At 36.1% G+C, this 25998-nt stretch overlaps 1 protein-coding gene and 1 long non-coding RNA gene across 3 annotated transcripts; both read left to right on the top strand.

The window, feature by feature from the left end:
* The first annotated feature begins 1556 nt into the window (after positions 1-1556).
* LOC107961814 (uncharacterized) lies at positions 1557-22004 on the top strand. 2 transcript variants are annotated; one of them, XM_016897969.2, is made up of 4 exons: positions 1557-1818; positions 1925-2013; positions 10056-10146; positions 10222-10603. In XM_016897969.2, exons 1-4 carry the CDS (start codon positions 1780-1782, stop codon positions 10312-10314), a joined length of 312 nt encoding a protein of 103 aa, XP_016753458.1. In that variant the 5' UTR covers positions 1557-1779; the 3' UTR covers positions 10315-10603. The 2 variants fall into 2 exon arrangements, 1 of the variants encoding a protein (XP_016753458.1); XR_001701431.2 differs by lacking the exons at positions 10056-10146; positions 10222-10603 and adding an exon at positions 15594-22004.
* A 410-nt stretch (positions 22005-22414) lies between these two features.
* LOC121230611 (uncharacterized) lies at positions 22415-23559 on the top strand. The gene is made up of 2 exons (XR_005928603.1): positions 22415-23120; positions 23347-23559. It is a non-coding gene; the product is annotated as an uncharacterized lncRNA (long non-coding RNA).
* Positions 23560-25998: the final 2439 nt, after the last annotated feature.

Consider the following 25998-nt stretch of genomic DNA (forward strand, 5'->3'; position numbering starts at 1 on the left):
GTATTTAAAGTGATTAGTTGTTTGATATAGATTGTAAGTGAGATAAAGATATTTACCAAATGAGTAATGACTTGTATAATAATGCACTATGGGAATTATATGAATTTTAGCAAGATGTTAATTATATGTATATATATATTACATGTACATGTTTGTGTATTCAAATGATGCTTGCCATAATGGTTTGGTTTATAATGAAAGTATATGCGTGTATATATATATATATTTGCTAATGAAAAATGTGATTATTTGAATGGTATGGATTCGGTTAAAGTTGAAGTATGATTTGTCAATGTAATATGATTATTAATGTGTGTTTAATAATTAATTGGCAATATGCTTTATATATATAAATATAATTTGTTTGAATATGTGAACGTTCGGAATTATGTTTTTGTTCAGTAATGCCTCATAACCTAGTTTAGCGACGGATATGGGTTAGGGTTGTTACAGTTATCGTAGGTTTCTCTATTTTTTGATTTCTTAAAGCATCCATATTTGGGTTCCATAATTGTAATCGAAAAATTCAATTTGGATTGGATTTCTTAAACCTAGTCATTCCGAGAAGTTTAACGAAGGATTTTCGAGAGTAGGTACGGTGATTGTTAGAGATTATTAGATTTTAATTAGTTGTTAATTAGAATTAATGTGGGATTAATTTAGTAGATTTAATAATTAAGGATTAAGGACTAAATTGTAGAGCTAGCAAAATTAGAAAGGTAAATGCGGGATTATTAAAAAGTATGATTTATAGCAAGGGAATTATTCTAACTATATCATTTTCTTAATATAAGTTTACTAAGTATTTAAGCCTAGTATTATGTTGCGTTGTGTTGTGTTCTATGTAACATCCAAACATTTCCTATTTGACATGTGACATTATTCTAGTAGAAAATGTAGCGAATTTTCAAGAAAATTGGAAAAATGAATTAGTTAAGGGAATTCGTATGAAAGTAAAGTGATTTTGGGTATTAAAATTTATGAAAGGAATTTTAGAAATGAAAACGTGATAAAAGGACTAAATTACAAATTTTAAAAAAAATTAGAGATAAAAGTGAAAATTTGACCAAAATGGAAAAATGAATTATTATTGGTAATATGGCATGGGAATGTATTGAATTGCATGTTAGCGTGATACAATTACTTTTGAATTAAATTGGAAGAAATATAAGGACTAAATTGTAAAATTCTCAATGTCACCGAGAAAAGAGAAAATATGTGATTTTATTTATGTAAATATGAATATTAAGGGATAAATATGAATTATGAGATTTGGATTTGCAAAGAGGCTATTATTCTGAAGAAATTTTACTTTTAAACGAAAAAGGACAAAATTGATAATTTTATCACAAAAGGGCATTTTGGTCAATTCCAAAAAAATTATTATAAAAATATTGTTTACATGAGATTTTTAATGTATGAAATTAGTTTTGGCATTTAGAACTTGGATCAAGTTGTTAGGCCACTTTCTTTTAAATTTTTGGCTTGGAATTGTTGGAATTGGGTCTTTAGGCCCACTTGATGTACTTTTAAGGAAAAAAAAAAGAAAATGAGAAGACCCCCCATTCACCCTCTCCTGTTGTTGCTGCTGCCGCCCCTCCCCTTCCTCCATGGCTCATCTCTTTTTTTTCTTCTTTTTTTCGCTTCAAATTTCCTAAAGACCCAACATCTAACTTTGCGATTTTGCTAAAACCTCTTAGGAAACAACCTTCATACTAATTTTTGACCATGAAAAATCTCATTTTGAGCAAAGGTTTTCATGGGTTTTAGTGTGAGAAAATGAAGCTAGAGAGAGAAAGGTTCAACAAGATAAGAATGGTGTTTTTCTAACTCTCCTAGCATGATATTTGAGTTTAATTGTTATAAAAAAGCTTAAAAAGTTTTGATATTAATTTTGGATATATTTTTGTGTGTATGGAAAAAGAGAAAATGTGTAAGGATGGATTTCAAGTTTGTTGGAGATTGGATTCAAGCTTTTGGAAGTGTGATTTTGAGTATTTTAACATCTAAGAGGTAAGTATCCTTGGATAATCTTGCTTTTCCTATACTAATATGTTTAGGTAAACAGGGGAATTGTATATTGAATGAGAATTTAGTTATGTAAAATGGATATGTGGAAATTACTTGTCTTGAAAATGGTTAAAATATATAAGTAATAAGTTAGGGGTAATGACCTTGCTTATGAAATGTTATATTCAGTAAGAATGTGCTATGATAAAATTTAGTTGCTATGAATTAATTAATCAAGACTATTTGATATATGTGAATATGTATGAATTATGATTCTTAGTAAGAATAAATATAATAGTATGTTGCCATAGCAAAACAATAATTAATATGCCAATATGGCCACCTTGTTGAGTAAAAGAATTTGGTGTGTGATAGTTTGTGTATGATTTAGAAATGAAAGCCTAAATTAAAGATTGAATATAAAGCGCAATATGTGAATATTAAATGGCCATGAAAGTGAATTTGAGATTTATATCACCTAAGTGATAAGTGAAATATGTATGAAACAATAATGAGTGGCTTTATGAGCCCTTGATATGTGACCTCGATTAACGAGAATTAATAAGTGATTCAAAGAGAAATATGTAAATTGAGTAAATATGGAAATAGGCACATGTATATTCCTTTTAAACGATTTTGGTGGGATACGATTGACATGTAAATAGGGATTTATGTGCACTTGGAGTTTTGTATTGGAGATCTTGATTCCTCAGAGCTTACCACTTCATTGCTCTCCTATAGTGTGGGATGATACACTTATGTGTAATTTGGTTATGTTAGAGGGTTGTGGTATGGTACCTAGAACTTATGTGCTTCATGGTTATCCATTTCATGTTTTGTTAGAGTTTACTAACGGGGAAACAAATTAAAAATCATAATGAGAAGTTTGGCATTTGAATATAAGACATTAAAAGAAAGTAAGAGTGTTACATGCTAAGAACAAAAGGCCTAAAAGGTTTACAATAACAATGAATAAGTGCTTAAACTACGGTTTTAATATATCATGATATTAAGTTCCGATTAATGGTAATACAAGGAGATTTGAAATAATCCAACATAGTTAAATAATTATGCATTTAATAATATGTTTACTATGAGTCATAATCCATGAAATTATGATTAAACTTTATGATGTAGTATGCCCCTAATAGGGAAACAAGCAAATGAAAATATGACTTACATAATGAACTCATAGCCATAAGTGGAACTCATATGTGAATAAGCTAGAAAGTTAATTGAAAATGATATGGAATTGGATTGGATTATGTATATGATCTTGACGATAATCATGAACACTGATTTGCAATACAAATTGTTAAAGAACCAATAATAGGTAAATTCAGCTCCATAATTTGGTAATTAGAATTGAATCCATTAAAATGGCTTAGTATGGTGGAAATGACTTGGAATAGTTCTAGATAAGGATTTATATTAGGATGAGAGAAGTAGGCTCACCCTTGAGTACTTGTTGAGCTTTTTAAGCTCACACATGAGTGGTTTAAACATATACGTAAAGGATTAGGTGAGAAGTTTAAGGTTTGAACTTGGGAGCTTCGCATCACATCTTACTTGAGCTTGTAATATATTTATATTAGCATTATTGTATAAAGATTTTAGCATGTACATAAGGACTTAATTTGAATACATTATTTATAGAATCTGATTTGAAATTTAAGTTGTTTTGATGTAATTATTCATGTTTTATTCCATTATTTGACTTGGATGTGTTTATGCTTTCTATTTTGAGTTTAAATGGGTTCTGGAAATTGATTTTAATGCTTTGGACCATGTGGAAATGTATGATGAAGTTTGGACATGTTTTGGAGTGTTTTTAGGTTGATTTTTAGCTTTAAGGGCTTAGGGTTCGGTACCCTTACCATAAGTATCGAACCAGGATAAGTCAGTAGATAAAATGCTACAGTGCCAAGGCAAGGTACCAATACATAAGGAGCTATGTACACGATACTTGTAGCTTTGTACCTACAAAAGTGTGTTTTTAGACCTCAAAACTGATTTGAAAGTATATGGCCTCTTTTATGGGTAAGACTTGAGTCGAGACACATTATAATTTTTTTTAAAGCCCTTACGATGTTGAAAAATGTTTTATGATATTTTTATTTAAAATTATCAAATGTTTAATTTATATCTTTTGATTGTTTTAGGCTTCCAAAACCGAGTTTTATACCTCAAATATCTCCAACCACCTATTAAATGATTCAAGTTGATTTCAACACATTTCAAGAGCTTCACTACCACCTCAAACATGATTTAATGATTTTATAAAACTATTTAAGATTTGAAATGTAACACCCCTCGCCCGACTTGATTGTCGGGCCCGAACTGTCGAATCTTATATTCATTGCTTGAGCAACTACATCCAATTTATGCAATAATTAATCATTCATAGATGCAATTAAGTGTCAATCACATTCAATTTATGTTAAACAATCATTTATGGGTCTTATACAAGTTTATAAAAGCTCTTTTATTAACCATTGAATGAAAGATAACCAAATTGTAAAGTTTGAAAAATTTAGGATTGATGTCGCGACTTAATCACTTCCCATGTCATTACATTGTCAACACAGTAAGTTATGTCACAACTTCATGCCACTCGCGTAACGTCACTTACTCTCGATCTATGTTGCGACAAGAGATGTTGGTCGTCGAAACATGACCCTTATTTTTTGGCAAAATGTACATTTTGGTACCCGTTCCATAGCTTGCAACCAAAACCTTTCAACATGATCACCTATATACCACTTCCACTTGATTCAAACCATATTAAAACATGCCAAACAATATCAAATATTCAAATTCAACCTCTTATCAAGGCCTTCAATAATTATTATTACAACATAATAACAAAGTCAAGAAAATACCCAACCTTACCTATGCCATATCACATTGAAACTTATCATTTCACTTCAATTACATATGCTTATGAACATTATGCACATCTATGGTTTATAAGCCTTCAGCATGAACACCAACTATCAAGAATAAGCCTCATTTTACAAGCATACTTTAAGGTACAATTTTTCAAATACATATTCATCTCATTCACCTATTAACCAAGCTATCATTTCTACCTCAATCTATGCCATTCTGCATGCCATATATATAGTAATAGATCATCACATCTTTAAGCATAAAATACATATATGTCTAACACCATATGTGAGTCAAAACACCAAATCAACATATTATATATAATGGTTAAGTCAAACTTATCAAGTAGTAAACACATTCACATACTAAGATACACACCAAGTCACTTATATGCATTCCAAAACCCTAGACTCAAAATGATTGCATAACTACCGATTCAGTGATAATGTAAGTTTTAATACGATCCAGCTTGACGTGTTTCACAAGGTAACAATCTACAAGGAAAGGAAAACAAACAAGGTAAGCATATTAGATTCTTAGTAAGTTCATATGTTTAGTACAAGTTTTACCTTATTCTTACCTAACATTTTAAAGTTATAATAGCTTGGCAACATGTTTCGCTAGACATGCAAATCAAAACACAAATAATGTGAGCATTGATTTATAATCAAATATGAGAACATAAGTGTTTAATGACCACCTCTGGATGTACCAACATCTAGAGTAAGAATCCTGCATAAAAGATATGAAGTAAGTGGTATCTGCAAGTATACGAGTTAGGTTGTAACATAGTTACAATGAAGTAGGTGAGTACTCTAAGGATCATACCCAAGGGAGGTGAAGAATCCTGCATAAAAGATATGAAGTAAGTGGTATCTGCAAGTATACGAGTTAGGTTGTAACATAGTTACAATGAAGTAGGTGAGTACTCTAAGGATTATACCCAAGGGAGGTGAGTACTAAATTAATCCTAATCCAAACACAAATAGATCTAATTAGTACTTTAAATAAATTATATTATGAATAAACATAAGGAGAGATTTTTGAGGTTTTTATAACAATAAAATAAATAAAGAGACTTTGAGAAACTAATTATGTAAACTAAATTTGACATAAGCATGGGCGATTAGCTCACTTTGGTAATCATAACTAACTGTCGCTTCAGGTTTCTATTCAATCAACTAGTCGTTACCCTAGTAGGACTTCTCGATCTTCCACTAAACTAATGAGTCGGTAAGAACTACTTATCTCTTGACCTCACAGTTCAGACCGGTTCGAGGCTAAGGTGTTCATAGATAGACCATACCAATTTTGGGTTAATTCCTACCTAAATGACTTCCTAAGGTTGTCAAGCCTAGGGTTTAAGTTTTTCCTCTCCCAAACAGCTGATTTGTTAAGAAAACCCTACATAACAATTAATTAGTCTTACTTCCACTCACTAATCCCCCATAAGAGAATTAGTTCCTCATGGATTTCATAAACACATTAGACTTGATGCTAAAGTAAACATGAATAATGGATAAATAGAAAATGAATCCTGAATTGTATTTGAATGAAGTGCAGAATCTACAAAGATTTGATTGAGTCTACAAATCAGATCTCCCGACAAATGCAAAGATAAAAACTAGAAATAACATAAAACGTAAGAAAAAGGTAAAAATTGAAAAATGAAATTACGAAGAAAATTCTAAAGTATGAAAAGTTGTCTATAAAAAGTGTTAAATGAGCCTATTTATAGATTTAAGGTTATCGTCGTCCTCAACCCTAGGTCAGCTGACGCTCTTGTATTAAACATTCAATTGTGTAGACCAAAACGTCCCTGAATTGTAAGTATTTCTCGTACAGGACCGATGTTACGACACCCTAGTGCGTGTGTCGCAACATTGATGGTAGTATGCTCAGATTCAGGTTGGCTTTAGGGGTGTGTCGCGACATCCCTTGGTTGTGTTGTGACACTGAAGGTAATCTTGAAATTTTTGTATTGTACTCCCTATGTTGTGACTTCAAACTCCTAGTGTTGCAACACAGCAACCAGGTACGCTCACTAATGGTCAATTGCATAGTCATTAAGTATATTAGCTCACCCTTAGGGCTCATTCAACCCCTAAGGTTAATAAAAGGCTCAAATTTCAATTTTTATTAAATGTAAATGAAACTATGAAAACTTAATTGAAACATAATAAAAGTGCTTGTATTCAAGCTCCTCAAGTGAAAAAACTGGTTTAATTTGCTACATCAAATTACGGTAGATAATTTAACATGCCAAATTACATCACTTTAGATAACTAATCTCAAAAACACATTCAATCAATGAATAATACAATCAAAACCATGGCAAAAGAATTACCTCAATCAATTTTTCATGTTCAATTCATTCAATGACTTTCCATTTCAATATCCAGTTCATTTCATCCTATTTCAATTTCTTAATTTTATATAAACAACTTCGCCTGATGAACCCTAGTAAATGGACTCAGATACGGATGTAACTACACCACATGATAAAGAATGAGGCGGAAGAATACGCAATTAGATCGTAAATTTTTTCTAAGTCGCGGATTTGACTTGGGGCTCTAGACGTTAAAAAAGAAACTTGGATTCTAACATAACCTGAAACAAAAATGAATCCAAGTCAGATAAAAATAAAGAGAACAATTAAAAATAAATAGCTAAGATGAATAAAATAGAATAATGAAATCAAATATTAGAATAACAAAAAAGAAAATAAAGTCGATAGATGGAAAAAATAGAACGTGATATGTAGAAGTCCTAAAAAGCCTTAGAAACACAAAGAATCCACAACCCCCTTCAAGGGCTCTAATTTCCCCTCCAATATAAAAACCTTGGCAAGAAAAAGTTTAAAGATGATCCCCACAATCTAAAAAGATTGTTAAAACTCTTCTAAAAGAAATTTAAGAACAATTCTTGAAAAGAAAAACTCAAAGAGAATTTAAATAATAATCAATTATTTTTTTATTTGTGTACAATGCAAAGGCCTGTATACAGGTTAGCTAAATAGATCTAAATAAAACTCTTATGTATACTAGAACTATAAGTAATCTAAACAAGAAGTAGTTTTAAATAAACTTTCTTGTTGACATAAAACTCCTCAATAACTTAAACTACTTAATAATTATTAAAAATTTGGAATAATAAAGTAATAAAATAATAATAGCTGATATATACAGTATTGGGCTCATGTATAATAAAAATTAAACCCAAACCTCGAACCCAATATGATTTAAACTTAAATTAAAGGCCTGAAACTCATAATTCTCGTCGTAATCACGTCCAGAAATTCTACTCATGCAGTCTTTATTAAAAAAATCATAACTTGAGCTCCTAAACTCGAAATCAAGTGATTTAAAGTGAGTTTCGAAGATAAGAGATAGATATTTGAATTCCATGTAGACATCTCAACCCAGAAATGCCTGGATCCTATCCAAAAAGTTGTCACAAGTCTATTAATTTCCCAAACTTGAAAATTGGTAGCTTTGGTGAATGGAATTTAATAAATTTCACCTCATCCGTGTATGTATCACCATACCAATTGCTCATCCAAGGTAAGTGTAATTATATACTTGGTTACTCATCCAAACTAAATCATTATCACGACCTTTAGGTTACTTTTTTGAGCTAAACCTGGGTCACATAAATACTGAAAATCTACAATAAATGTTGGATCTTATTAACATCTTTAAGAAATCTCGTACAAGCACGTACTGTTGGGAAATGTGCTCATACTATAGTAAATATGCAATTATTTTATATGTATTTGAACGATGAATGAATAACTAAAGTTAATTTCACATTTCATTATTATGTCTTTTATGTTTCTTTCTTTCATGTTTTGCGTGCATAGCAAAATTGTGGCTAGCAAATATTAGCTAATTGATTGTTTAAGCTCAAGCTGATGATAAGTGGCACTGTAATAATATTTACATTGCGAGAAAGACAACTTACTTTAGTAGATAATCTAAATGAGTCTGTAATCCCATAAAAGAATCAAAATGAACATTTTATTCAAATACTTAGAAGGATTATTATGTCATCTACAATTCTGATTGGGGAGATGACTAGTCTTAGATATTGGAGAGTTGACTCCATAGGTAGAGACATAAATATATTCATTGGAAGAATGATACATTGGACTGGACCAAAGATGAATTAATTCTGAATCTATTTGTGAATTAGTTCATGTGTGACGTTCATGATGTGATTTACCTAAATCATGAGTTAGTCACTGACCATGCATATGTAACTTATGTGCTTTGATATAAGTGGAGGCTTACGCTCTAAAGATTATCGATCCCATATCCAATATGTTGGGTACATAACTTGTGTATGGCATGACTTTACTAGTAATAATGGAATTCATAACTTAGTTAAAGAGTTAACAATATCCTCTCATTATCATTGTGTAAATTGATAAATATAGAACGTGCCTGATCAGCTGTAAACGTTACAACAAAAATGTGCAAGCGTACACTGTCGATGAAAGTATAATAGACAGATGTGAGTCTGTTGGATATCGATCCCACAGGGATGGTTGTCTTTTGTCTATTAATATCGGTGTAATAACTAGATAAAAACGAGATAAATTGTGAGTATAGTTGTCGAAGCAATAGCATGAAAGTAATAAGATAAAGTATACTATGGATAAACTAGGATCCCTAACATGAATCTTCAGCGGTATACTAAGTACTCACAAGGTATAAAAGATAGGTTATTGTAGACGTAATAAAATTTAATGTATATATTAACAAATGCCACTCTTTTATTTAATCTGGGACATAACCATACACATTAACCTCACCTTTCGATATGGCAATTGGCACTATTAAGAATAAGTGGACTAAATTCCTTTTACTCAACTTCCGCAGAAATGCTTATTAGCTCGAACTGTCATTGCACCTTCTAGTGTTAGTGACTGTAATAACACTTCCATGTTTAGAACATTCAAACCCCTAATATTAAATAATAAAAATAAGATTTAATAAGATAACATTTAAGAAAGCATTTATTGTACTTCCATACTATAAAAAACATAGAGTAATCACTAGCGTTTTCAAAGAAATGAGAAAGAATCGAATGGAGAATAGTTCTTAAGCTACTTGATTGAATCTCTCCATTTCCCCTTGTTCTACACTTAGATCCTCTCGTCAGGAGTGGATCTGCATCAGCCTTCACGTTGGCTTACCCAAAGGAGGCTCAAGCTGCCATGGCCGCAAGCTTCAAACTAGGGTAAGAGAATGGTGGTCCAGCAAAAAATTCTTTCTTCATTCTTCTCACGTTATCCTTTTATGTTTTCCTTAACAGTACAGGTGTTCTTCCCTCAGAATTCTTCTGTCCTTGTTCGTACAGAATAGTTATATCAGACTAGACAGCTCGCGCATGGTTGGTTCTTATTAGACAGCTGTCAACTGCGGTGACAATTTTGGACGCATCTAGAATTAACTCATGCAACGACATTGTGGACATCTGTCGACTACAGCGACAATTCCAAACGCAATCTGGAATTAACTCATGTAGCGACATTAATGCAATAAGATAGTAAAATTAAGGATAAAATAGGCTAGGATTCATTGAGTTATAAAATGAAATTTATTAAACTAAACATGCTAGAATGTATTCTAAAGGTAACTAAATGGGAACAATTTAACCAATAAGTAGTGGGAAAATTAAGTTTTTTTTAGTGCTATCACACACCCTCAAACTTGAATTTTTACTTGTCATCAAGTAAAGCAGAAGCCATCAAGGCAGCAAAACATTACTAAGTAAGACAAATGAATATTCTAGTGACTTGAATCACCTAAATAAATGAGTCACATTCAGATGAAAGAATATTTCACCGACAATACATAAGCATGAATGAATAAGATTGCAGCTTCATTAATGCCAACACCATGTTTCAAACCTCAAATTTTATCTGCCAAAACAACATTTATTGTACAATAATATTATTTTTTTTATTTTTTTTAGAATAAGGGATATCATTACATTATTGTACCCTTGTTCCTGAGAAGTAACGATGGAGTGCAACAAACCCCTAGGAAGTACGTAATTGCGCTGACACACACTCATACAGCGATGACCTTAGGCTAGATTCATTTTCTAACACTTGTATTGGAGTGTTCCCTTTTTAACATTCCAAAATACACTCACTTTGGAGTGTCTCTTATTTATAATTATATATATAGTTGAAAAAGGCAGTTTCATTCAATATTCAAGGAATGCTACTAGTCATTTATTACTAATGCAACTTAAATCATTCATCAAAGTATTAAAGATACAACATTCAGTCAAATTTATCCAAATCATTCGTTGATAATTCATATGATCCAAGAATTAAGCATCGAACATAACAAAAATTTTTGAATAATTGTGCATAAACCTTGCGTGCTTCAAAAAGAACAATTAAAATGTGGATGTATTTCCAAATAGCATATATGTTAACAATTAAAATGTGGATGTATTTCCAAATCCCATATATGTTCCCCAAAACTTAAAGATTGCATTGTCCCTAATGCACTGACATGTTTATGTAATGACAATGAAAATACAATAATAATGTATGCTTATCAAAATAAAACCTACAACTACATGCAATGCATGACTACTATAACTAAAGCTTAAAACAAACTAACTCAGTTATCCGCAGCTGTCGATGTAGTTGCATGGTGTTTCTTTCTCCTCCTTTTCTCCTCCTCCTTCTTTTATTTTTTATCATTAGAGTGCTTCTTTTTCTTTTCTTTAAGCTTTTTGCAGCCTGCGGATTACTTTTCAGTTCCTGGCTCTACCCAAGCATCTTCGGCTACTTTTTGTTAGGAGAGGCCACTTGGAGAGGTCTAGTGCAGACCACTATTACCTATGAATTACATTGCTCCTCACTAGTGACCTCAGCAACATCCGCTGGTTTCACTCCAGTTTGCTCCAAATTATCAATATTTGCACCCCTAAATCCCGGTGCAGTGACAACCTTTTCAATAAAATCTTCTTCTTCTTTTTTATCATTTTTAACAACTTTTTCTTCTTTAGCAACAACTTATGCTTCAACAACTTCTTCTTCTGCAGCATCAATTTCCTTCTCAACAACAGTGTCCTCTTGATCAGTAAAAATATCATCCTCGAACAAGCTATCAAAATTGTGCAGACATTCCTCAATGTCCTTGGATTTTTCATCTTTGTCATTATCAGAGACTTGTACGAGGGGAGGAGATGCCATCGACCAGTCTTAGTCTTTGAAGTCATCATTTGCAGATGAATGCTCATAGTTTCAAATGATTGGTAGAAACACTGGGAAGTTCAGTGTTGGGGATAGGCTCAATTGGCTTAATGTGGCTACAATGGAACTGTTCCAAGCTTTAGTATAAGCATAAAACAAAATCTGAGAGTTCTCTATGTCCTCAATTGTAGCAACAAGTTTGATTTGCCTAATGTTGATAGAAGTAACCATTTTCTCAACATCTTTCATCTTACACTATAAAGATGTCTCTGTATGCAGGGTTGTTCCTTTACTATCGGCTTTGGCTTTGTCCTTCTTTGTCTTGCTAGTTCCTACCACTTTCAGTATTAGTGTTTCTATGCCATGAGTCATCCTCTCGATAGAGGCTTCATTAATTGGACCCTTATTATCTATGATTTCTTCACCTTCCTGAGGGACAATGCCTTTCTACCGACATAGTGACATTACCAATTATAGGAAAACCAAAATGCCGGTCTATCTGGTGGCACATTCAACAATTTCACCATGGAGAATTGCGCCTACATCAATTTTTCTACCCTTGATAATGGAATGTATCAGACACATTTTATCAAGGTTGACGGTGGTGCTGTGGGTAGACAACAGTAGTCTGCAGTTAAAAAAGTGAAACCATATTTTGCTATGGAATGTTAAGAAGCGCTGGTGTATTGTAAAATTCTTTAGATGCAACCTTGTTCACTGTACTCTTTTAATACACAAATCCTGTATGAGTAAGTCTATTTTCTCGTCCATCATTTTCGTAAAAAAATTGGAGTGTTCGTCGACATCGACCATAAGGTTATACAACTCATTGATTCTGTTGGCATTCCATGGGATCAGACCTTAATGGACAAAAATAAATTCTAAATCTTGGTCATAGAGGTTGGCATAAAATTCACATACTAGGGAAGGGGAATAGCTTCTAGGGTGTATGCAGAAATTTCTCTATTCCAGTTTAGAAATGGTTTAATGAATTTGTTTGCCCAACTCCTGTTGTTGTGACAGAGAAATACCCTGTTCAGGGTGGAAATTTTGACGCAATATGTTCTCTTGAAATCGTCCCCTTGCTGCTTTATTCAAAAAGATTACTGGTTCCTTTTTCTGTACTTGTGTAACAAACTAAATCCTGGAAACCTTGTTAAAATTATTTTGTGTGTTTGCGATGTGAAACTATGTCTGGCTTAGTGATTTAGTGCTCTGTGGGTATTTGGAAAGTTGTGGGTTCAAGCTTCGACTTGAGAAAAATTTGTGCTTTTATTTAAATTAATCTCTGCCTCCTATTAGTTGACTTTTATATAGTTGAGGGGAGATCATGTCGTAAATGGCCTGTTGGTCTAGTGGTAAGTGATGGGTTCCTATGCCAAGTGTCTGGAGTTCGAGTCTAGTTGCACGCAAGTGAGTTCCTTTTTGCAAATGGCTATGTGGGAGGTTGGATGGCATTGAGACTCTACTGGTGGGACGGCAGAGGAGTTGTTCAAGAAATTTGAATCGGGCAAGTGAGGGAAAAGAAGAGATATTTATAGAGAGATAAGGAGAGTGGATAAGGAGAGGGGGGAGAGGTAGTAGTGGCCAAAAGTAGGAGTCTTCTTGGCACCAATTCGGTCATAGGAAGGAAAGTGTCGAAATTGGTTTTGGGGTTTTGCTCTCATTTCGTCAGTTTTTTTAAGTCTTTCTTTGTATTTTGAAGTCTCGACTGAATTGACCTTTGGCATATTCTTCTCCTTTCTTCTTTGAACCCTAATTGAATACCTTTTTTTCTCTTTTTCCTCTCAGTCATTCCTCCCATTGACCGAGCATTCCCTTGTCTCACTTATAAGCTTTTGCCGAAACATTCTTGTTCTTCCTCCCTCTTTTTTGGTTCATTTTTCTTCTAAGTTTCTCTATTTTGTTAGCCGAATACCCTGAGTGTGGGACTCTTCCTTCTCTTCTTTCTTTTCTGCCGTTTCTTGCTGAGGTGCTGTCGAAATTTCAAGGTTTTTGGGTAAGTGTTTGCGGTTTGCTTCCCTAGCTGAATCTCATATTTTTAAAGATTCGGCTTCTGTACCTCTTAAGCCGAGCGATTGCTTTCTCTCCTTCCTACCATGGGGGGATATTTAGCTAACACTCTTTCCATGTTTAGTACGTTTTTTGTTAGGGGCCTGATCTTTGTAACTAAGGAGTGAGGCCGAATACTCTTTCCCTGCAAGTGGTACCTTCTCTTTTGGTAAGTACCTTAACTTCTAAATACAACTATGTGGAGTTGTATAGTTTGATTAATTAGGTAATTATTTCGTGTAAAGGTTGAAACCTTGGGAGGAATGCGTGGATTTTGGGAGCAAGACGGGTTTTACAATAGCTTGTTTGGTGAGTAGTGATGGTTCGGCTAAAGTTTCTGCAATGCTATAGTCTTTGGATTAACTGCAAATATAACTAATGGCGGGGTTGTGGTTGATCATAGGTGCTTGGATCACGGAAGTGTTGAGGCTACAGTTTCGTTACAAGTGTGTGACACTATCGTTAGATGTGTGGTAGCAAAAGTCGAAAAGTGAGCTGTCGGCACCACACGGGCGTATGGTCACCCGTGTGGCGGGCCTAGTTACTAAATGAGGCCGTGTTATCCAAGAAATGGCCATGGACGACTCCGTGGGCCGAAACTGTATTAGGCTATCCTAGGTCGAATTGGGCCATGTGGACCCAATGGGCCTGTGTGCCCGACACAGAAAAATTGGACAACATGTGGTAAATTGTGGGTCAGGTTGTGTGAACTACACGACTGAGGCCATTTTGGGGCTATGTGGGCCATACGAGAGTGGGGGCCCAGATAGGCCCGTAATATAGGCTAAAGGCCCATTAGCACAGATTGACTGATAAGGTTACATGGGTCACTCAAGACGACTGTGGACCTACAGTAGGGTTAGTAAGTACACTTAGACCCCATATTGATGAAATGACCATTATACCCTTATGAGGTAAATTGACTGAAATACCCCTGTATTATGTATGACTGTTTTGAGCATGACATTTTTTCATAAACGTATGATATTATGTTGCATTACATGGGGTGGGATATATGGTTTGGAGGAAGTGTATTGAAAGGCTATAAGCCTATTACTGGAAGCTCTGCTGCAAATACTGCTTAGTATCAAATACTGTAAGTTTTGGTGTGTAGGGCTGGGTGGGTCGACTTTGTCCCCACATGGTGTATAGGGCTGGTACGGAGTTGGTGTGTAGCAGATGGATTGGGTAGGATTCTTTGTGTGCATACTATACTGATATGGGCTAAGGCCCAGACTATTTTTATCACTGAAATTGGCTAAGGCCTAAATTGCTACTGTTACTAAAAAAGGGGTTAATGCTCCTAACTAAAACTAAAAGGGCGTAGGCCCAGTTTGCATTACTCTGATTATTTGTTATTTTGGGTTTTCACACATTGAGTTTTCGTAAAGTCACCCATCTGTCATCTGTGCAGGAAATCCCAAAGCTTAGACGGATCAAGGCGACGGAGGACTCAGAGGTGGCCACTTGACCTAGTTATTTCTTTTCATATAATTGAGATTTTATATTGGGTATGTAATAAGGCCGCTTTAATTTTTACTTAATTTGGGAGATTTAATTATTCTATTTTTGTATTACACCTGTTAGTAATAGTACGCTAATTTTCGTGAAAATATAAACAAATTTTTTTCTGGAAACATTACGCTCACGCAACACGTTTTAAAAGCTTCCGTAACAAACACGATTTAAAAGTTAGTAATAAACTAGTTTAATTAATATTTTACCTAAACAACTTAAGTTTTCACAATGAGCTAGGCCTCCTAACCTTTCTTTTACAAATCTAAAGAAGTGTCTATCAAGATTGGATCTTTCATTAATAAACATTTTGAAAATCACTCCAATCTGACATCACAGATTCAACCATAATGTCTAGGCCGAGTTTGGGGTGTTACATTTAGTGGTATCAGAGTTAGGTTGCAAAACTCGACAATGGATTTGTGTTTTTCAAAAATGTGAAAATTTCAACAATGTTGTTTTAAAATAGTTTAAACAGATTATTTGGGTTTATGTTTTACTGAAGGAGTGGCACACCGAGTCTCCGCCCTGATTCTGTAAGTTTTCTGATTGTTTGTTCTAGAATGATAATGTTATTACTAAGACTATTTTAGGTAGTAAAACTGTACTGAAACTCTTACTTAACTACGAACCGTAGTAAGACTGTGGACTGCGAAAATAGACTCTGAAATAATATTGTTCATAAAATATTTGTAATAAACAACTAGAACAATAAAACTGAATGGCATAAAATTTTTAATACAAATAAAAGCGCGAGTGGATAATAAGCACTAGAGGTATTTGTGGTAAAGGCCACGACAGAGGCCATGGAAGTGCTCGGACTGGATCATCGTCTTCTGGACACCAGCTTAATGAGGAAGTTAGAGACAGCTTTACTTATGGCTGAGACAAGGTCTCAAAATTGAGTAGCTAGGGACGACGCACTGTCCTAAGCAATGTTGAGGATTCTAGAAAGGGTCACTAGGCCTAGTACTAGTAATGTGGGTTGTGGGTCGGTTACGAAAAAACTCAGGTCTAATGGGGCAGAGATTTTCAGCAGTATTGCTGGAGTTGCCCCTAATGTCACTGAATATTGGATTAAGGCTACAGAGAGAATAATGGATGACCTTGACTGCACTCCCGAGCAAATATTAAAAGGTGCAGTATCACTGTTGAGAGATGAGGCCTACTATTGGTGGCTTACTATTAAAGAGCGCACTCAAGCTGATCGATTGACCTGGGAGTTTTTCAAAACTACTTTTCAGGCCAAGTATGTGGGTGCTAGCTATGTAGATGCTAGTAGAAGGGAATTTTTGAACTTAACTCAAGGAGATAGGATAGTGGCTGAATATGATGTCGAATTCTTGCGATTGAGCCGCTATGCACGTGGAATGGTGGCAACAAAATACGAGCGGCGTGTCCGGTTTGAGGATGGCCTCAGAGATGGTCTAAGGGTTCTAATAGCTCCTTAGAGAGTACGGGATTTTGTAGCACTGGTTGACAAGGTAAAAAATTACAAAGGGTGTGACGCGCGCCAAGCACCGGAATAGAGAGAAAGGTAGAAGTAAGAGGGATGTTGAGCCCTCAAATTCTTTTCAGAGATTTAAGAAAAAGCCTAGAACTGATGGGCCAATCAGAGTTAGAACCCCTACTGCTGCTACTAGTGGATCGTAGTTTTGTGCTGATTATGGGAAACGCCATTAGGGTGAATGTTGGAGGAAGTTTGGTGCATGTCTGAGATGCGAATCATTGGAGCACCGGGTTAAGGATTGTTTGGAGTTTTGATCAGATGCAAGCTACTGGTATGGGTACTGGTCAGCCACCGAGAGGTGTTCAGCAGCCACCAAAAGGTCCTCGTCAGGCCAGGGGTGGAAATGGTGCTGGACATGGACGCGGAGCACCAGACAGAGGTGTTGGTCATACTGAGGCGAGGCAGTCGGCACTAGTTTATGCTACACGTCACCGTGAGGATGGAGATGCTCCAGATGTTGTAATGGGTATATTCTTTATCCATAAAATACCTTATACTGTATTGATAGATTAGGATCTACCCATTCCTATGTTGCCTGTAATGTTACTAAGAACTTGGGGATTTTGGTTGAGAATACTTCGAGTGGAATTACTGTATTGAGTCCGCTGGGGCAGTCCGTTCAGATAAATAAGGTGTTTAGAAATGTTCCCTTGGAGATACAAGGAGTTATTTTTCTAGCCGATCTTTTGGAGCTACTTTTCGGATAATTTGATCTAATATTGGGCATGGATTGGTTAGTTAAACATCGGATGAGCTTGGATTGTACCACTGAGTGGGTTGTACTAAGAACTAAGGCAGATAAGGAGGTAGTGGTAATTAGGGAACGACGGAATTATTTGAGTAATTTAATTTCAACACCAAAGGCCGAGAAGTTGGTTCGTAAGGGTTGTGAAGAGTACTTGGCCTATGTTAGTGTTTTAGATGCTGGGGACTCTTTGGTAGGGGATATCAGGACTGTTAAGGATTTTCTAGATATCTTCCCTGAAGAGTTACCGGGGTTATCTCCAGAGCGTGAAGTAGAGTTTGGGATTGAGCTCCTTCCTGGTACAACTCCGGTTTCCATCGCCCCTTACAGAATGGCACCGCCGAAGGAGCTGGTGGAGTTTGATGCCCAGATTCAAGAGTTATTAGACTGTGGGTTTATCCGACCTAGTGTGTCTCCATGGGGAGCTCCAGTTTTATTTGTGAAAAAGAATGACGGATCCATTCGTATGTGCATCAACTACAGACAATTGAATAAGCTGACCATTAAGAATAAATATCCTCTACTGAGGTTTAATGATTTGTTCGACCAACTACAAGGAGCATCGATTTTCTCTAAACTAGATCTCTGATCGGGGTATCACCAATTGAGAGTTAAAGATGCCGATGTGCACAAGATGGCGTTTAGGACTTTTTATGGTCATAACGAGTTCTTGGTAATGCCTTTTGGACTGACCAATGCACTGGCAGCTTTTATAGACCTGATGAACAGAGTGTTTCAACCTTATCTAGACCTGTTCATTATGGTATTCATCGATGACATACTGGTGTACTCAAGGGGTGATGATGAACATGATGAAAATCTCCGGGTAGTTCTGCAAATATTGAGAGAGAAGCAACTGTACGCCAAATTCAGCAAGTGTGAATTTTGGTTACGTGAGGTAACGTTTCTTAGTCATGTGGTATCTACAGAGCAGATTAGGTTTGATCCTCAAAAAATTGAGGCTGTTGTAGATTGGAAGCAGCCTAAGACTCTGTCAGAAATTCGCAGTTTTCTGGGACTAGCTGGGTACTATCGAAGGTTTGTGGAGGGGTTCTCACTGATTTCCATGCCCTTAACTAAGTTGCTATGCAAGGACGTGCCATTTATCTAGACGGATGTGCAACAAAAGAGCTTTGAGAAACTCAAGAAAGTTTTGACAGAGGCCCCTGTCTTGATTCAGCTAGAGTCTGAAAAGGAATTTACTATCTACAGCAATGCATCACACGTCGGTTTAGGTTGTGTGTTGATGCAAGAGGGTAAGGTGGTAGCTTATGCATCTCGCCAGCTTAAGACTCACAAAGTGAATTATCCAACATACGACTTGGAGTTGGCCACAGTGGTATTCGCACTAAAAGTTTGGAGGCATTACTTGTACGGTGAGAAGTGTACCATTTACACGGATCATAAGAGCCTCAAGTATCTGCTCACTCAGAAGGAGTTAATTCTTAGGCAACTTAGATCGATTGAGCTGCTTAAGGACTATGACTGCTCTATTGAATACCACCCTGGTAAAGCTAATGTAGTGGCCAACACGCTGAGTCGTAGGGCTATAATTAATCTAAGAGCAATGTTTGCTCGTCTTAACTTATTTGATGATGGTAGTTTGTTGGCTGAGCTCCAAGTCAAACTAGTGTGGATCGAGCAGATTAAGAGTAAACAACTGAAAGATGAGTCTTTGGGTTATCGGTTTCATCAAATTGAGAATTGTAATACTGTGGATTTTCGACTGAACAGTAAAGGGTACTATGTTTCTGAGGAAGAATTTGTGTACCTAAGGATACTGATTTGAGGCAGATTTTATTACGAGAGATGTATAGTAGCCCTTATGCTATGCACCCAGGTGAAAATAAGATGTACAGAGTTCTCCGTGAGACATATTAGTGGCCGGGTCTTAAGCTTGAGATTTCCAATTTTGTGGGGAAGTGTCTGACTTGCCAACAGGTTAAAGCTGATCATCAGTTGCCTTCTAGGTTATTTCAACCAGTTAAGATTTTGCTGTGGAAATGGGAAAGAGTAACTATGGACTTTGTGAGTGGGCTACCTCTACACCTTCTAAGAAAGATTCAATGTGGGTCATCGTGGATCAGTTGACCAAAACTACTCATTTTATACCAGTTCACATAGATTATTCGTTGCAGAAATTGACTAAGCTGTATGTATCCGAGATAGTGAGACTGCATGAGGTACCAATTTCCATAATATCTAACAGAAATCCTCGCTCCATGTTTCGGTTCTGGAAGAAGTTACATGAAGCTTTGGGTACTTAGTTAGACTTCAGTACTGCGTTCCACCCTCAGACAGATGGTCAGTTAGAGAGGGTGATTCAGATACTGGAGGACATGTTAAGGAGTTGTGTGATTGACTTTTGGGGCAGTTGGGAGGATAACTTGCGGTTAGCAGAATTTGCGTATAATAATAGCTACCAATCCAGCATACAGATGGCACCCTATGAGGCATTATATAGTCGTAGGTGCCATACTCCTTCGTGTTGGACTGAGCTGGGTGAGCGGCATGTTTTGGGTCCTGAGCTAGTATATGATACTAAAGATAATGTTAGTTTAATTTGAGACTGACTGAAGGCAGCATCAGACAGACAGAAGTCTTATGCGAATCTGAAGCGTAAGGAAATTGAGTATTCTGTGGAAGATTTTATCTTTCTGAAGGTCTCGCCATGGAAGAAGGTACTCAGATTTGGGCATAAGGGAAAGCTGAGTTCAAGGTTTATTGGGTCTTACCGTATTTTGAGACGAGTAGCACCAGTTGCCTACCAATTAGAGCTACCTCCGGAATTGGAGCGGATTCATGTTGTGTTCCAATCTCTATGCTGAGACGTTACTGTTCTGATCCTGTGCACGTGGTATCGGTTGAGGAGATTGATATTAGACCAGACTTAACTTTCGAGGAGGAACCAGTTCAGATTTTCGATTGAGAGGTGAAAGTTTTGACATGGAAGTCAATTCCATTAGTGAAAGTTCTTTGACAGAATCACAGTTCTGAGGAGGCTACGTGGGAACTCAAGCAGGCGATGCGACAAAAATACCCTCAACTATTCTGACTAGGTAAATTTTGAGGCCAAAATTTTCTTTAAAGAGGGTAGAATTGTAATGCCCCAAATCCCAAAAACCTGTTAAAATTATTTTATGTTTTTGTAATGTGAAAATATGTCTGGCTTAGTGATTTAGTGCTCTGTGGGTAACTGGGAAGTCGTGGGCTCAAGCTTCGGCTTGAGAAAAATTTATGCTTTTATTTGAATTAACCCCTATCTCCTATTAGTTGACTTTTATATAGTTGAGGGGTAGTGGTAAGTGGCGGGTTCCTATGCCAAAGGATTGGAGTTCGAGTCTAGTTGCATGCAAGTGAGTTCCTTTTTGCAAATGGCTGTGTGGGAGGTTGGATGGCATTGGGACTCTAGTGGTGGGACGGTAGAGGAGTTGTTAAGGGAATTTGAATAGGTTAAGTGAGGGAAAAGATGAGAGATTTATGGAGAGATAATGGGAGTGGATCAAGGGGAGGAGGGAGAGGTAGTAGTGGCTAAAAATGGGAGTCTTCTAGGTACCAATTTGGTCATAGGAAACGAAGTACCAAAATTGGTTTTGGGGTTTTGGTCTTCTTTCGTCAATTTTTCTAAGTCTTTCTTTGCATTTTGAAGTTTCGACTGAATTGAACTTTGGTATATTCTTTTCCTTTCTTCTTTGAACCCTAACTGAATACCTTTCTTTTCTATTTTGCCTCTCAGTCGTTCTCTCCTTGACCGAGCATTCCCTTGTCTCACTCATAAGCCTTTGCCGAAACATTCTTGTTCTTCCTCCCTCTTTTCTGGTTCATTTTTCTTCTAAGTTTCTCTATTTTGTTAGCCGAATACCCTGAGTGTGGGACTCTTCCTTCTCTTCTTCCTTTTCTGGCCATTTTTCTCTTAGGTGCTGTCGAAATTCTGAGGTTTTTGGGTAAGTGTTTGCGGTTTGTTTCGTTAGCTGAATCTCATCTTCTTAAAGATTCAGCTTCTGTACCTCTTAGGCCGAGCAATTGTTTTCTCTCCTTTCTACCATGGGATGATATTTAGCTAACACTCTTACCATGTTTTGTACGTTTTTTGTTAGGGGCCTGATCTTTGTAGCTAAGGAGTGAGGCCGAATACTCTTTCCATGCAAGTGGTACCTTCTCTTTTGGTAAGTACTTTAACTTCCAAATACAACTATGTGGAGTTGTAAAGTTTGATTAATTGGGTAACTATTTCGTGTGAAGGTTGAAACCTTAGGAATATGTGGATTTTGGGAGCAACAGGGATTTTACAATAGCTCGTTTGGTAAGTAGTGATGGTTCAGCTAAAGTTTTTGCAATGCTATAGTCTTTGGATTAACTGCAAATATGACTAATGGCGGGGTTGTTGTGGTTGATCATAGGTGCTTGGATCACGGAAGTGTTGAGGCTACAGTTTCGTTACAGGTATGTGAACATTATCGTTAGATGTGTAGTAGCAAAAGCTGAAAAGCTGAAAAGTGAGCTGTCGGCACCACACAGGCGTATGGTCACCCGTGTGGCGAGCCTAGTTTCGAGACAAGGTCATGTTGTCGACGAAATCTCTATGGACAACTCCGTGGGCCGAAACAGTATTGGGTTATCGCCCAATGGGCCTGTAGGCCTCACGCGGAAAAATTGTACAAAATATGGTAAATTGTGGTCTAGGATTTGTGAATTACATGGCTGAGGCCATTTTGGGGCTATGTGGGCCACACGAGAGTAGTGGCCCAGATGGGCCCGTAATATGGGCTAAAAACCTTTTAGCACGGATTGTCTGATATGGTTCCACAGGTCGGTCAAGACGATTGTGGACCTACTGTAGGTTCGGTAAGTACACTTAGATCCCATACTGATGAAATGACTATTATACCCTTATGAGGTAAATTGACTGAAATACCCTTATATTATGTATGATTGTTTTGAGCATGACATTTATGCATACACGTATGATATTATGTTGCATTACGTAGGGTGGGATATATGTTTTGGAGGAAATATACTGAAAGGCTATAAGCCTATTACTGGCAGCTCTGCCGCAAATACTACTTAGTACTGAATACGGTACGTTTTGGTGTGTAGGGTTGGATGGGTCGACTTTGTCCCCACATGGTGTGTAGGGCTGGTACGGAGATGGTGTGTAGCAGATGGATTGGGTAGGATTCTTTGTTTGCATACTGTACTGATATGGGCTAAGGCCCAAACTACTTTTATCACTGAAATGGGCTAAGGCCCAAACTGCTACTATTACTAAAAAGGGGGTTAATGCTCCTAGCTAAAACTAAATAGGGTTAGGACCAGTTTGTATTACTCTGATTGTTTGTTATTTTGGGTTTTCGCACACCGGGCTTTCATAAAATCATACATCTTTCATCTGTGCAGGAAATCCCTAAGCTTAGACGGATCAAGGCGACGAAGGACTCAGAGGTGGCTACTCGACCTAGTTATTTCTTTTATATTGGATTTTTATTATGTAATTAGGCTGCTTTAATTTTTACTTAATTTGGGAGATGTAATTATCCTATTTTTATATTACACCTGTTAGTAGTAGGACGCTGATTTTCGTGAAAATATAAACAAATGTTTTTCTAGAAATATCACGCTCACGTAACACGTTTTAAAAGCTTCCGTAACAAACACAATTTTAAAGTTAGTAATAAACTGGTTTAGTTAATATTTTACCTAAACAACTTCAGTTTTCCCAATGAGCTAGGCCTCCTAATCTTTCTTTTACAAATCTAAAGAATTGTTTATCAAGAACAGATCTTTCATCAATAAATGTTTTGGAAAACACTCCAATGTGACATCACAAATTCGACCATAACGTCTAGGCTGGGTTTAGGGTGTTACAACTTGCCTGGGGGATTTCGACTCGCGAACTGCGGTGGCAGAGGATACAGGTTCTTCAGTAGATTTGTTGGCTTTCTTAGTCAAACCTCTTGTTCTTACCATCTTTTTTAGAAGAAAGACAATTTTAAGTGAAAAAGGTTGGATCTTAAATAAGGAAAAAGAATAAAAATGGTTGATTGGATGTTTTGCAGTCAGCACAGTGGTGTAGACTTTATAACGAGTGAAAGAGAAAGATGTAGAGTAGTGATGTTTTGTGGAGAGATACAAAACTAGCGGGAAGAATGGTGTCCAATAAGAATTGTGCCTGCTCAAACAGATCGAACAACTGGGTGGTTTTTGATTTAACTGTGAAGATTAAAGCTCCCTTAATTTTGATTAATGGTAACACAGTGGTACGGAATACGTTGACAACTGAATCTTGTTGTGTCGACATTGTTACCTTATTATTTTGTAAAAAAGAAAGAAAACAAGCTTTACAAAATAGGAATAAAATAAAATGAAAACACGTAATTAAGAATTTATAATGTTTGGACCAAATTAATGGTCTCTACCTGCTCTTGATTTTTATTTCCAAAATAGTGTTTCAATCTCTGTCCATTGACTTTGAACTTGTGTCCATCACCTAAATCTTGAATTGTGACTGCACTATGGGGAAATACATCGACAACTTTGAACGGTCTAGACCAATGTGAACACAATTTATCTGGGTGCAATTTAAGTCGGGAATTGAATAATAAAACTTGTTGACATGCGGTAAATAGTCGTTGCAAAATAATCTTGTCATGCCATCGTTTGGTCTTTTCCTTATAAATCGCAGCATTTTCATAAGTATTTCTTTGAATCTCCTCTAACTCGGTGATCTCCAAAGCCTTTTCTATCTAGCAGCTTCATAGTCTATGTTCATTTGCTTAATTGCCCACATCACTTTGTGTTCTAGTTAAACTGACAAGTGACATGCTTTTCCAAAAACTAATTGGTACGGTGACATTCCCTATGTAGTCTTATATGCTATCCACAATGCCCATAGAGCATCATCCAATCAGAAAGACCAATATTTTCTCAAAGAATTCACAACCTTCTCAAGAATATTCTTAATTTGTCAATTTGAAACTTCAGCTTTTCCATTAGTTTGTGGATGATAAGTAGTGGTCATTCTGTGATTGACTCCATATATGTTTAATGCGGATTCCACTTGGTTGAAATAGAAATGTGTACCCTGATCAGTAATCAAGGCCTTTGGTGTGCTGAAGCGGGTGACTATATACTTGTGAAAAAAATTTGAGCATTGTCCTTGCATCGGACAACAATAGCCTCCACCCACTTTGAGACATAGTCAACAGCGACTAATGTATAACGTTTTCCAAATGAACTTGGAAATGGTCCTGTAAAATTCATTCCCCAAACATCAAACAATTCAACTTCCATAATTGGCTGTTGCAATATTTTATTACGTCGAGAAATAAAACCGATACGCTGACATTTATCGCATTGATTCATAAAATTATGATCATCTTTGAACAATGATGGCCAGTAAAATCCTGATTGTAAAACCATTGCTGTAGTTCTCATACCACCAAAATGGCCTCTATAAGGAGCATCATGACAATGCTTTAGGATTGAAAGCATCTCTTCTTTCTTAACACAACGCTGAATGATGTTGTCATTGTATACCTTGAATAAACACGACTCGTTCCAATGGTAATTCACTAGATATTGAAGAAATCTTTCTTTTTTATAGCCCTTGATACTCAATGGGAGCTTACCATACACCAAGTAATTAACCAAATCTGGATACCAATGAGTTACATCGATAGCGAATAACATCTCATCTGGGAATGTTTCGACAATTAGAAGTATTTTCTCGTTTTTGCTGCCAACTACCAATCTAGACAAATGATTGGCAACTTGATTCTCTGACCCCTTGCGGTATTTTTTCTCAATTTCAAATTCTTGTAACAATAAAATTCATCGTATCAGTCTTGGTTTGGCATCTTTTTTCGCAAAGAGATATCGCAACGCAAAATGATCAGTGAATACTGTAATTTTTACGTTGACAAGATAAGAGCGAAACTTGTCAAAGGCAAAGACTACAACCAGCAATTCTTTCTCTTTGGTGGGATAATTGAGTTTGCCTCTATAAGATTTTTGGTAGCATAATAGATGGCGTGAAATATTTTTCCCTTG

This window comes from Gossypium hirsutum, chromosome A06, assembly GCF_007990345.1.
Source record: "Gossypium hirsutum isolate 1008001.06 chromosome A06, Gossypium_hirsutum_v2.1, whole genome shotgun sequence".
In the NCBI taxonomy this organism is placed as follows: Eukaryota; Viridiplantae; Streptophyta; class Magnoliopsida; order Malvales; family Malvaceae; genus Gossypium; species Gossypium hirsutum.

Bases quoted from the DNA above. Each gene is read 5' to 3' on its own strand.
- LOC107961814 (XM_016897969.2), top strand. From the start codon at position 1,780: ATGAAGCTAGAGAGAGAAAGGTTCAACAAGATAAGAATG. The intron at 1,819-1,924 runs GTGTTTTTCTAA...GTATGGAAAAAG, and splicing joins GGTTCAACAAGATAAGAATG to AGAAAATGTGTAAGGATGGA. The intron at 10,147-10,221 runs GTAAGAGAATGG...TTTCCTTAACAG, and splicing joins GCCGCAAGCTTCAAACTAGG to TACAGGTGTTCTTCCCTCAG.